This window comes from Pteropus vampyrus, unplaced genomic scaffold (assembly GCF_000151845.1).
Source record: "Pteropus vampyrus isolate Shadow unplaced genomic scaffold, Pvam_2.0 Scaffold739, whole genome shotgun sequence".
Classification (NCBI taxonomy): domain Eukaryota; kingdom Metazoa; phylum Chordata; class Mammalia; order Chiroptera; family Pteropodidae; genus Pteropus; species Pteropus vampyrus.
The window spans coordinates 383,403-396,950 of NW_011889520.1; the positions used below are offsets into that span (position 1 = coordinate 383,403).

General features: G+C 37.9%; 1 protein-coding gene and 1 pseudogene across 1 annotated transcript in view; both read right to left on the reverse strand.

The window, feature by feature from the left end:
- Positions 1–13,548, reverse strand: part of ARPC1A (actin related protein 2/3 complex subunit 1A) — a 27,311-nt gene that overhangs the window by 3,738 nt on the left and 10,025 nt on the right. The window contains exons 4-8 of the mRNA XM_011385609.2: positions 9,544–9,766; positions 7,234–7,341; positions 4,958–5,170; positions 2,858–2,933; positions 2,437–2,630 (exon numbers count right to left, since the gene is read on the reverse strand). Coding sequence (XP_011383911.1) covers positions 2,437–2,630; positions 2,858–2,933; positions 4,958–5,170; positions 7,234–7,341; positions 9,544–9,766 — 814 coding nt within the window. The remainder of the gene's footprint in view (positions 1–2,436; positions 2,631–2,857; positions 2,934–4,957; positions 5,171–7,233; positions 7,342–9,543; positions 9,767–13,548) is intronic.
- LOC111734049 lies at positions 9,077–9,195 on the reverse strand (annotated as a pseudogene).

Consider the following 13,548-nt stretch of genomic DNA (forward strand, 5'->3'; position numbering starts at 1 on the left):
TTTTAAGGAGATGAATAACCTATTAACTCCTGAATATCAAGTTGTTTATCAATATTAAGATGTAGCAATCTCACTTAGAAAATATAAAAATGCATTTTATTAGCAGGTATCCAGAAAAGAAAAGATGGAGAAGAGGGAAGTGTTAAGAACCTGCATTAATCAATGATGTGAAGAAATAGGACAATGCAGCCGCATAGCACGCAAACTGCTCAGGAGTAGGGTGTGGGTAGGACTACAGCTATGGCTGAAATGGAAACTCTGAAACATGACCGAAATCCAACTGGCTCCAAACAAAAACTCCCAAATCACTCTCCAATAGCCAGAGCATATAAGGCAAGAGCTCTCTTGCATTTGAAATGAATCATTTTAAATGTTAGCAACAGTCAGACATGCCATAAGATTTCAACCAGGCAAAGCAGAGGAATAAATTAAATAACTTGTCTCAGTCTAATTATATGAAAAATTTTGAAATTGAAATCAATTCTGTAGCTCAGATGATATTTTTCTTTCTCCTCTGAAATGTCTAGATGGTAAACTACGGCACACACCACCTGTTTCTGTATAGTCTGTGAGCTAAGAATGTCTTTTACAATTTTAAATGGCTGGAAAAAATAAGACTATCATCTCATAACATATGAAAATTATGTGAAATTCAAATTTCGGTGTCCATAAAGTTTTCCTGAAACACATTCATGCTCATTATTTACATATTGTCCACAGCAGCTTTTGTACTGTAATGGCAGAGTTGAATAGTTGCTATGAAGACTGAGAATCCCTCAGAGCCTAAAATATTTTTCTGTAGGGTGCCTTCCAGAAAGTTTGCTCACCCTGCTCTACAGCAAAGAGGACTTAATATCTGCAAATAAAAGTAAACATGTCCATCTGCAAGAGTCTGTCATTTTATTTTTAACCTAAAAGTATAGAAGAGGAAATGAGAGATGTTTCTTTCTTAGTACATACTCGGCAGAGTAGCTTAAGAAAAATTCACAAGAAATAATTTTGAAAGTCATTCAAAAAGATATTTGCACACCGATGGATGTACATAGCAGCTTTATTCACAGTGGCCAGGACATGGAAACAACCGAGTGTCCTACGATAGATGGTGATTGGCTAAAGAAGCTGTGGTACATATATACAATGGAATATTACTCAGCCATAAGAAGAGATGAAATACTGCCATTTGCGACAACATGGTTGGATCCTGAAATAATCATACTAAGTGAAATAAGCCAGACAGAAAAAGTTGAAAATTACATGCTATCACTTACATGTGGGATATAAACCTAAAAGCAACAAATGAACAGGACAAACAAAAAGAGACTTGTGGACATGGACAATGGACTAGTGGTTACCAAAGGGCAGGGGGAAAGGGAGAGGTAGATGGCGGGAGGGGGGAGTGAATTTAAATCATTTCTTCAATTTAATTAATTAATTTAAAAAAAGTCATTCGAGACAGAGAAACTTGAATGTGGAGAAAGTTTTTTTCTAGGTTTTCAAATTATTACTTTTTATAGAACACAGACATTTTCAGCCTATTTTAACTCTAGTGGCCCTTTCCATTGAACATGATGAAAAGCACAACCTGAATTTAATAATTCTCTAAAAGAGAAAGTATAGAGGTTTCCATTATGCTTCCTGTTACAATCACCACAATAAAAGTCTCTCAACACAAATGAGCTAGTCAAAAAGAGAAAATCCTATGGTACCTAACTCTGAACACAGTAATTTAAAATATCAATAATATACTGCATTTCCCTTCGAGATTTAAAAAAAAAAAATCAAGCTTTTTGGAGAAAACACAATTCTTATATAACTACATATGTCTGATGAAAAATAAGAAAAGAAACTCCTCAGCTTGTCATAATGATACTAAGAAATTCTGTTTCTCTAGTTAAATAATCTTACTTGTATATATTACTTGAAATCCATGGTTTAAATGATAGCTAGAAGTACCTTTACAAGCAAGATATAACTAATCTTCCTGTTATTTGTTCACTACCAGAGAAATATGACATTCAGGAAGGTCTCCTTTCATTCTCAATTAAGTCTATGAGGAAGCAAGTCCTAGGAAGAGGCTGCACGAACAGGGCACACCAGCTCACAAGTCCGCAACAGGATCTGCACTCCTCACGTGGGGAGCCTGTACCATCTGCACCTTGGTGGACAGAATGACCAGGTGGGGGCACTGTACTCTCTATTATGAGCCAAAAGGGGAGCCTGTAGTTGGGAAGCTACAAACTTCTTCCTCTTGTCCCTGAAGGGATGTCTGGGCCTGCAGTACACAGAACTTTTACAGAGACCTCGTCAGGAAACAGAGAGGGGAAGAAGGGCATCTTGGTCACCTAAACACTTCTCTACAGATAGCACTGGCTATAGGTGGTGTCTAGGGACTCAGATCCCAGTCCAGGGGGCCCCAGGTGGCTGAGTGGCACATACGTGATGCTATTCTGGTGCAGTGTCTCCAAGGCTGTATTGCGGTCCTCGGTCGTGGCCCTCTTGTCCATATTGCGGAAGCGTTCCATGGCAGACATGTTGCGCTGGATGCTCTGTTTTGGAATGTCTAGCTTGGAGACGAAAGTCAAGCAGCCACGGTCATCGTAGTTAAAGAGCATTGGGCAGCAGTCATGGCCCTGAAACAAGATCTCAGTCAGCTCCTGGAGTGTACGCTGCCCACCTACCAACCCCTCAGCAGAATGTTCACCAACAAAGGCATCTCTCACTCTTAAAGGCTAGCTCTGTTTCTTCTAAAAGGCTGTTCTACTTTGTGCTAGTGCACAAAGTCACAAAGCATGCATTGTTCCTGTTCTGAAGTATCATATACAGTATACTACAAGGAAAGATGAAGAGAAATACTTACAGCAGCTACAACGCTATTCTCAGAGACAAATGATACACTCAGGAGGGGCAGGAACTCCGTTTTCAGAGTTGAGACCCTGAACACAAGAATACTTGTTAAATGGAGATAAAGCAGACCACTCAGCCTCTTTATAGACATAGAGGATGACAAAGGACCCATTTTCACAGGGGCTTTGGCGATATAAATGACCACTTATGTATATAAGGAGCCCTGTGACCTAGCCTTTCAGGAATCTCAAGCAGGAAATGGCCCTGAGGTAACCTGCAGAAACTGGGGCCTTTAGCTCTCTAGCTTGTGCTCTGCTCCCCTCTGAGGCCCCCCAACTCACAACAAACTGGTCTACAGCTTGATTTCCAGTGAGCCCTTGTTCTTTCCCACCTCTTGACTTTGCTCCTATGCCCCTTTACCCACTTGCTGTCTCTGTTCCTCTTGCTTATCCAAAATCCACACTGGTCTTTGAAGCTCAGCTCTAATTTGATCAACTCCATGAAGCTTTCCTGGACATCAGCCTAAAGTAGCTTCTCCTTTCCCTGACCTCCCAAAGTGCTTACTGTCACTCAAGATTTAATGCCTTATTCTGCTATTCTCTCCTCACCTGTGTTCATTGTGGGCTCCTAAAGGGCTAGAGCCACAAACAGTTACTAGAGCCTATTCTCTTTCCTCAACCAGGCTCTGGTTTAACAGCTAGGGCTGCTGATGAATAAGACACAGTCTTAGCCAGCCAGGAGCTCACATGCAGTAGGTGTGTGTGCACATACATGCACCCATAGTATATACTAAGTATACCACTTAGCAGTTATCTGCTCCAGCACCTGGCCGAGGGGTAACACAGATGCGGCAGGCAAACACATTGGTTGATGAATTACGATCATATATTTTCATGTAGAAGATGATATGTTTTGAAAACCATGTCTTAAGATGCCCCTCACCCCTCTAAGACTGTTGGTATTGAAGTCCTAACACCTCATCTTAAGGTCTCACTGTGGCATACCTGGCTTTTACTACGTGAAATATTTATCTTTGAGAAAGGGAAAGATGGAGATCATACCTGACTTGCAGGACCATAAAAGCCAAATGCAAATTAATAAGAAGGTAGACAGGTGCTTATAATAAGCATATGCTAAGAGCTTATTATTCATTATATAAGTTGCATACAAGTCAAATAACTATAACATCAAAACATTATTGAATGACAAAAGGCAAATTACTATACAAAATGTATAGCATAATACCATTTGTGTTAAAAGTGAAAAGCTATATAAGTACCCATGTACAGAAATCTTCTAGAAGACTGTATTATTTATATTTGGGAGTGTTTTTAAAAAATGAAATGAAAAGAAAATTCAATCCGTTAAGACAATATCCTCTCTGAAGTTTCACTTTGTTGTCACCATGTGGCAGAGGGAGTCAGAGTCACCTGATGTGATCAGTTCTCAGCACACAGGTTGACAGGGTGGATTACCTTTAGCTGCCAATGGAAAACGATGCACCAGGAAAGAAGAAAGATTTGAAAGAGGAAAAAATTCCAATCATCTCTCTTCCACCAACATATGATGAATAAATATTAATTCTGATGTCTGAAAAGATGTCTAATGTTCTCCTGAAGGCTGAGCAACCACCTTACTCACAAATGAGTCATCGCAATTCGAGTTCTTCCAGCATACACCAGAGAAACTGGCTTCGAAGCTTTAAGTATTACTGAATAAAGTCCCAAATTAATGGAGTCATTGTTCACTGATTACACAGAGCGAGAACATACCACCTATTTAATTTAAGACTGGTGGGTGACATTTAAATGTTGTAAGGAATTCATAGCAACAGACTAAACAGACTATTTGAAGGAAATCTTATCAGTAGGATCCTTGAAAGGAATCACTATCAAGCACTTCTATTAAAAAGTGTTTCTGGAAGTGAGACCTAACTTTTTAAAATTTCCCCAAATGGACAATCTAAAAATGTGTCTCTGACTTTAAAGTCTGCCTTGCAGTTCTGGATGCTATGCTTTCCTCTTGTACTTATACCCAGGGAAGGGCAGCCTTTGCCCAGCTGATAAGAGATCCCACCTGACTCCTTTACTGTAAACAAAAGGCAAATACTCACTGCACACTTTTTGAGGCATCGGCAACAGACACAGTGCTGTCATGGCTGACCCAGGCCAGGCGGCTCCCACTGGCAGAGAAGCTAACCCCGTGCACCCAGCCACCAGTGCCACTGCCACCAAACTCTGACATCAGCTGACCAAAAGGCATCTTGCTGCCCCAGGGTGTACTGGCTGGCTTTTCGTCCACTTCTTTAATGTATGCAGAAAACACTCTGTAGTTTAAGGGGCAGGGAGAAAAGGAAAAAGTAAATTAAAATATATGTATATGGAAATAGGCCACAGGCAGCTGTTGTAAGGTGTCCCAGAATGTAAACAGACTGACTCATAAAGAGCAAAATATGATGGACAAGTTCAGATACACAAGAGTCTTAAGACACAGAACTGTTCTCGGCTACCTACAGGCCAATCCAAATTTGGCAAATCCATAATCAATGGATATTCATAGATCGGTTCTGATGTGTCAGGCACTATTCTAGGAATATGGTTCTAAAAGTAACGAACACAAAAGTCCTTCCCTCCTGGAGTGTACATTCTGGGGGAGAATTGTGCTGTCCCGCCCTCTCTTGCCCGTTGGAGATCTGACTAAATGAGCACAGCATTCTTTCCTGTCTATTTCACCATCATTCTCGACTCAGTATTCTAGGAAGCCCACGCAGTCAAATGGTAGGAAAAAGGAAACTATTTGCCACCCTGCAATAAACCATTGGTATGAACCCAATTAAAGAAAAAGGACCTCGAAAGAGAAAGCCCAAGGAAGCCGTGGGAAGGGCGAGCAGGCTTTCCTCAGTGCTATCAGGCAGAGGGCCAGGTTCACTCTACCCTCAGGACCATTGTCCAGTCTTTGTGGCAGGCACAGTCTGGGAGGAAGGTGGGTCCTTTACAGCCTGCTGTCATCGGCCTCCTCCTCTAATTCCTTGATACAGACGCAGGAAGCAAAAAAGATAAAGAACAGCTGGGACTCTATCTTTTTATTCCCTTTTGCCCTCCAATGCTATTTCTACTTTGTAAAGCTTCTCTTCAAAATTTCTGAACCTAAAGGTTCCCTAAACAATTTGGAATATTTCCCCCCAAAATGACAATGGCACCAGCAGCTCTGGAAAAGGTGAAGGGCACAGCTGTCTGTAAGTTAGATACTATGTGACTTCAGAATCCCTGTGCTTTAAATCAGCATCACAATAGCTATTGCTTTAGTCATCAGAGTCCAGGGAAGAACAGGTAATTCTCAGCTGCCAACTCAAGAGTGGATCAGATCCATACCCGCAGGACCACAAGTCAAAGCAAAGTTATTTCTGGAAATTATTATCAACAAATGAATTGTAACCTATTTTTACAAACCAGATTTTTAGACAAAGATTGATGATATGGTATGGATCAGTAGCATTTACTTCTACCTTCTAAGGGAGCTAGAATGACTCTGGGTAACATCACAAACAAAATTCCTGAATAAGAAAAACTCTAGAGAATGTCTATGTATATTTACTGCTACGCTGGTTCTTAAGTAGGAGAACCAATATTTTTCCAAAAAGTGGCTTGACATTACTGTATCCCTTTCCTACAGCCAAATTTCCACACACATATTTTTTTAAAAAAGGACAAAAAAACAAAATCCCTGGGATATTCTTAGATATAAATCACTAGCTAGGTTTTTCTGGAAATTCTCCACACCGCCTACTAAAGAAAGACGTATTCTATTTCTCAACTGCCAACATGAAGCGACATTTATTTTTCTTTTTGTTGATAAAGAACAACTTTAAAAAACAATTATACTGTATGAGAAAGTTCTTAGCAAAGTGGCTGTGTTTCTTCTAGTCTTGTGCTAAATGACAAAAGGCTTTAACTGAAAAAGAATAGCACAATAACAGCTCAGTAGAGCTACTATTGTTTTGTTGATCTTAGTTTCACTCTGGAATTTGCCGAGTCTGCTGCCTGCATTATGAAATGAGAGAATACTAGTGCGGGGGTGGGGGCGGGGTGGGGGGGTGGCGCGTAGATAGCACTATACTCCTACTCAAAACCACGGATGCTCTGCCTAAGGAAAACTTCCTGGCCCCACTCTTGCACCTCCCTCCCACCATACTTTCAAGTCCACTTCTTTCTACCTCAGTGATTTGCACGTTTACTTTAGCTCCTTTTCTAGATCACAAGCTCCTTTCATCTCTGAGTCCATCACAGAGCCTAGCATAGTACCTTGCAAAGAAAAGGATCCTTAAAATATCTGTTGAAAGATGAACAATGAACAGCTCAAGTCTGTCCACCAATTCTCATTTGTTCTTACCTGCATTTGAAATCACATGATCCAGCTGCCAGCAAAACATTGTTGGGATGCCAATCCAAACTGAGGACGGTGGATCGAATTGGCTTTTTAATGTGTTTGCTTACCCACCTACAAAAGGAGAAAATCCATTTTAGTTTATCCACACTAAAAACAACACTCTTAGATATAAATCACTAGCTAGGTTTTTCTGGAAATTCTCCACACCGCCTACTAAAGAAAGACGTATTCTTTCACCAAATGACCTACAAATGTGTCAGGTGAAAACACCAATGCATAGTTCTTACGTGGTTACCAGTTCTCCTGCCAGAGAAGGTACATTTTTAAAGGACGAGAGGAAGAACCACAGACAGTTTCTTCCACTTTCCTGTCTTTTAGGCTTTGACACTGTCATCAGGGCAGCCATTTCTGAACTTGCCCGGCTACCAGGGGATCCTCATTAGTAAGTATATTCATGGGTAAACTCTGGTATGCTCCATAGAATTCTAGATTACCTGTGACTTTAACCTCTGAAATACAATCTGAGGTTTGAAATTACTTGCATTTTTATTATAACTATGCAGCGATTTGTTTTTTCATTTTGGGTAGTTTGGGTTGTAAGATAGCTTAATATCCTAAGTTTCCAGAAGGTACAAATTCTTTTTAACGTTTTTTTTCCCAGAGAAATCACAACCAAATTAGCAGAACCTCATGTTGGAGATTAGTTTCTAATTCTCTAGCTCCACTTAAGAGTTTATTTATGCCTAAGATCAGTCATTATTCTGGCTTAACTAAATCAATTTCTGCCCCTAAACTGCTGCTAAAAACCAATCATGTTCTGCTGTTCAAGATGAAAGACTTAATATTGTGCTCAAATGCCCTTCCTTGAATGCTAAATTATTTTTCTATAGAATCTTTTTCTTAGGAATCTATCTGAAAAATTTCATTTTGAAAAATAGACAATATTCTGACTTAATAATGCAGCTATTTTAAAGGCTTTTAGAGGTTTTAAAGTATTCACATCATATCAATGAAATATTGTTCCATAGCTGAGAAACATCTCCTGAACATACAGCTTGTTCAAATGACAATACTTTGTACTATAGTAAAGCCCAATTCATCTATATTTGAGACTATTTTAATGAATAAAAATGTGAAAAATCACTGACATTGAAGGTTACCTAGGAAGAAAAGTTGTTTCTCATCTATTCGTTAGTGAGCCTTCTAAATGATTTTTAGCAAGCAACATTTTGTTAGCTTTAATTTTATACATACTTGAAAGAAAAAATGCATGTTTTAAATCCATAATTCAATCTTGCTCCAAATTCACTTTCTTTTCAAAGAACCAAAATTTCTGAGGTTTTACTAAATTATAAAATGTAATATGCCTTCCTTACACTGTTTCAACATAAAGCAAACAGCACACTAACACAAAGAATAATGTGTACTCTGCTGTTTTAGTGCAAACCCACAGCCAGTTTTGTACTAAATGACAATTCCATGTTGAAGGGTATTTACTGCCTTTTCTGAATGCATGCCAGGTAGAAGAGTCATTTTCTTATCAAAGTATGCAGGAAGGAGTAAAGTAAGTTACTTAGCTAAAAAATAAATCTCTGAATTTGACTTGCTACAAGTGATTTATTAAAAAAAGTACAACAGGCTGATTATATTTCCAAGATCCTCATCAATTTTTATTTCCAATGGTTTAAACAAATAAAACATTATACCAAGGCACAGATTTGGTTAGCAAATAAACTTGAAAGAAGGAACATTGTTATCTGTAAGAATCCTAGATATTTTAAGTGGATAAAGATAGTAAAGAAAAAAATTATTCCTTAGGACCTTGGAAATCTTTTTCTTTTTTAAATGCCTACAGCACCTGGTCTTCCTAGGTGGTCTCCCATCCCAGTACTAACCAGGCCCGACTCTGTTTAGCTTCCAAGGTCAGATGAGATCGGGCACGTTCAGGGTGGCACAGCTGTAGACCCTGGAAATCTTTCAAGTTTATCATCAGGGTGAGAAAAAAGCAATTTGGAAAGTAGAGTCAGAAGAGTAGTAACATCTCACAGAATAAACAAGTTAGAATAGAACATGGAAACCACTGCTCTATATTAACATGAGAAAGATGCAAGAGTTGACCCAATGTGCACAGAAGAAGGAAAAATGCTCAATCACAGAGAATGGAAAATTTCAGAGGAAAGAAAATTTCCAGATGAAGAAAAACTGAAGTTATAGGTAAGTCGTCACCCAGTGCCTCAAAAAGTCACCAAGAACATATGGTCCAAATGTATGATTCTTTACAGAGAAATAAAAAAATACTCAGATGTTGCTCACCAGTCATTTTCGGACTCGAAGTAACAAACAGAAATGAGTCGTGCTCCACTTCCCACAGCAAATTTATTCTCTAGCGGGGACCACTTGACAAAAGTGGCTGCACGATTAATTCTCAGGATCACCAGGGTTGGTTTCCAGACACCATCTTTCTGACTCCAGACATAGGCATTACGGTCTGCCCCACAAGTGACGATGCGGTCGCTCTTGGGAGCCCAGTCAATACCTGCAAGTGAGACATGGAAACAACTGCTTCGCCTGGGCCAAAGACAACTGACATGGCACAGGCAGGTTGGCACTGGCATGGTGGGAACAGATGTGGTCCTGATCATCATCTCCTACACAAAGGCCAGATGTTTCTCTGCAAAGTTCTGTAACTCAGGATCCTCCATGAGGCCAGGTAGAACAGAGCTGTTTTAAAATTGTGAAGGTTATGAAACTAAGCAGGGACATTCTCTTCACTTATTCACAAATTTCTAAAGCTATCTGGTTTAACGAGCCTTTATACGCACACACACACACACATAGTTGTTGTTGTTGTTTGAAAGTACCTTTATTATTCATTCATTCATTAACACACTCCGTTCAATGATATTAACTGAAAGTCTGTTACATGACATCCAAATAAAATGACATTCAGGGTAAATAAAAATAATCTTCAGGATACAGATGGGAAAATATAAATTGTGATTCATTACACATTATTCTGAGGGTCACTGTCATTTAAATTAACCTAAATACCTTTTCTGTATGATGTAGGTTCTATGAAAGTGTCCTGGAGTATCTCTGTGTCTAAACTAGAAAGAGACCTATATATGTATCTAAATGTAAGGTTTAGTTTTCTTATTTGACCAGACTTTTACTTATTTGGTGCCTCTATAAAGGATCCTAAAGTTAAGGTCAGTTTTAATATACCAAGAGTAAAAGCTGCTATGACTCAGTTATTTTATTTTTATATCTATTAATGAGGTATTTTCTATAAAAATAATTTCACAACAAAGGCACAGAAATATTACTAATAAAATTTTATCATAGATATCTTCCTAAAAATTAATAATTAACGTTCTTAGCATTCATATGGAAAAAAGTAAGATGAATACAAACTAAAGTCTCCATTAGTGATAAATCATAGTGACTTAGCAGTATAAAGAGTTTATTCATTCATTCACCTACAGAAAATGTCGGCTCAATTTATTTTTGTACCATCGAATGGAAAATGATATGAGAGAGTGTGTTCTAAGTGATGTATATTTTGATTTTAAATCCATTTGTTACCGGATAGTTTTAAAGCCCTCTTTATTAGATTTAAAATTTTATTTTTAACTACAAAAGCAATACCCACACATTGTTATAAGACAAACATCACAATGGGACACGTGGAAAGTCAATAAAGCCCTGCCTCTGTTCTTTAAGTCTACACACATTCCTCCCCCAAAATATTAATATTATGGCAAACATTTTATCATGCTTTTTATATATGAGTAGTAATTATACATTATTTCAGAATACTGATCTTATAATAATTTCCCCAAACATGCCATTGCTGAATGTTTTGCTGGTTTCTAATCACAGATAACATTTCAGGCACTCACCTTTTTGCTCTGGTTAAAATTACCTCTATGAGAAATTCTCAGAAGTATGATGCAAAATACTGTTATATTTATGAATGTCTTGTTTTCTAACTTGGCTACAAGCTTCTTAACAATAGGAAGCAAGCCTCTGAAACTACTGTGGTGGGTGGTCCCTGTGATCCTACCTGCTGGTGTTCATGCCTCTGTTATCTCCTCCCTATGAGTATAGGCATGACCTGTAACTCAATTTTAACCAATGGAATACAAGAAAGGTGATGAGATGTACATGACTACTACACAAGATTCCGTAAGAAAGTGGCACTAGCACTTGCTAAAGATGCTCACACTCTTTCTCCATTGTTGGCTTTGAAGAAGCAAGCTGCCATGAATCTTACAGTTGCAAGGAAATGAATTCCTCTACCAAAAACCTGAGCTTGGAAGTGAATCCTTCCCTGGTTGAGTCTCTGATGAAAACTCACCCTTAAATAACACTTGTTTATAGCTTGTGAGACCCTAAGCAGAGTCCCAGATAAGCCATGCCCAATCTCTTGACCCTCAAAAACTGTGAAATAATAAACGTGTTTGGTTTAAGCTGCTAAGTTTACAGTATTTGCTACACACCAATAGAAAACAAATATATCCTCTAATATCCAGAATATTGCCTTGTTATGAGAAAGCTCAGTGATTCTGTAATGATTTTGACAATCTGAAATTTCACCCCTTATTCCACACGACCACCATTCTAATTAAACACACACGTTTTATATGAATTCTTGAGGTGCTTAAACATGAGGTGCTTTAAAAAAAGTCAATAGATCCTCACTCTTTAAAATACAAGGAACTACCTTCAGCTTAGTTTTATAGTTCTAAGTCTACTTCTGCAGCTACATCATTCATTTGAATATGGAAGCTGTTAAACCATAGTCATAGCCCCAAACTATTTTAGATGACATTAGCTTTTTTTCTTAAACGTGTACTTGTTAAAAAGATAAATGGGAAAAACAAATATTCAGTAAAAGGCAAATTTTCATCTCTTACTAATTAAGCTTTGTATTTTGTTGTTGTTGTTGTTTTTTCTGCCATCAGAAGACCTGAAAGGAAAGGAAGGGAATCAAGCATCTAACCTATCTTTCCTGTACTAACTATATCTCAGGGTGACCAAACAGTAGATGAAGGTGTCTTTTATAAGTATATTCTAGTTAATAGAGAAGAAATGATAGATTTAGAATATCACCATGTTGCAGCCACTACTAAATTAATGGATATGGGGACTGATCATCAGCAATTGCTAATATCACAGAAAGAAAGATGACTAGACATTATGTGCCTCCTTGATGAAAGTACCTACTACTACCTAACTTCAACTAGCAATTTACAGGTAATACAGAGGACAGAGGAATATGTAAAACACCATGGGCTTACAATTGGTACAATCCAGGCTCTGGAAAGTACTATAGGACAAACGACCTGATTTCTCAATTTTCTTAACAAATAAATTGCAAAGACAAAGAAAGAGAAAAAAGGGAACCTATAAACAAAAGATTTAAGAGATACATCAACTAATCACAACCATGTGTACCTTATTAGAATCCCAATTAAAACAGACTATTGTATTGGTTATTACTGAAGAGTCCTTACCTTTTAGAGATAAATGCTGAAATATGAAATAATACAATGTCTGGGATGTGCTTCAAAATAGTACAGGGAGTTGAGAACAAGATAGGCTGTGAGTTGATAACTGTTGAATCTGGATGATGGGGACGGACACAGGGGCTCATTACAATATTGTCTATTTTTGTTATCTGTTTAAAATTGTCCATAGTGAAATGTTTTTTTAAAAAAGAGACAGTGATTAAACATAATACAAACTAATAAACTCACAGAAAAAAAATGCGGGGAATCTGATAACCCTTTCGTGTTTACCATACTTTTCTCCCATAGTACTGACTAACTAGTCTTTTCTTTTAGAAAGCTTCAGAAGATAATTTTTTTTCTGTAGTTACTATCTTTCTGAGAAAATATGTTTGATCCTTGGTCTCCTGTCAGAGTTATATTTAGATTTTCCTAACAATAATTTTCCAGATATAAAAAAAATGGCATTTGAGCATTTGGACAGAAAACAGACCCAGGTTCAAAGAACTCCAAAAAGAAGCAGGGGAGAAAAAGGACACAACTAAATATTTCACTTTTTTGACTATTTCTTTGGTCTTTCGCCTTAATCCTTTCTTATTTAAAAGTATTTCCTAATGCTAAATTTCCAATTTAAAATGAATGTTCTTATTTTTTAGGCCATAAGGCCATTTGCAAAGGGACTTAAAGAAAATAGGCTAAACCTAATAGAAATAAGGTCGTGGGAAAGCAATAGCAACAAAAATAGAAATTATGTCTTTGGTGCTGGTCTGGTAATACATAGTTGGCTTCGGGTGCTCACTAACAT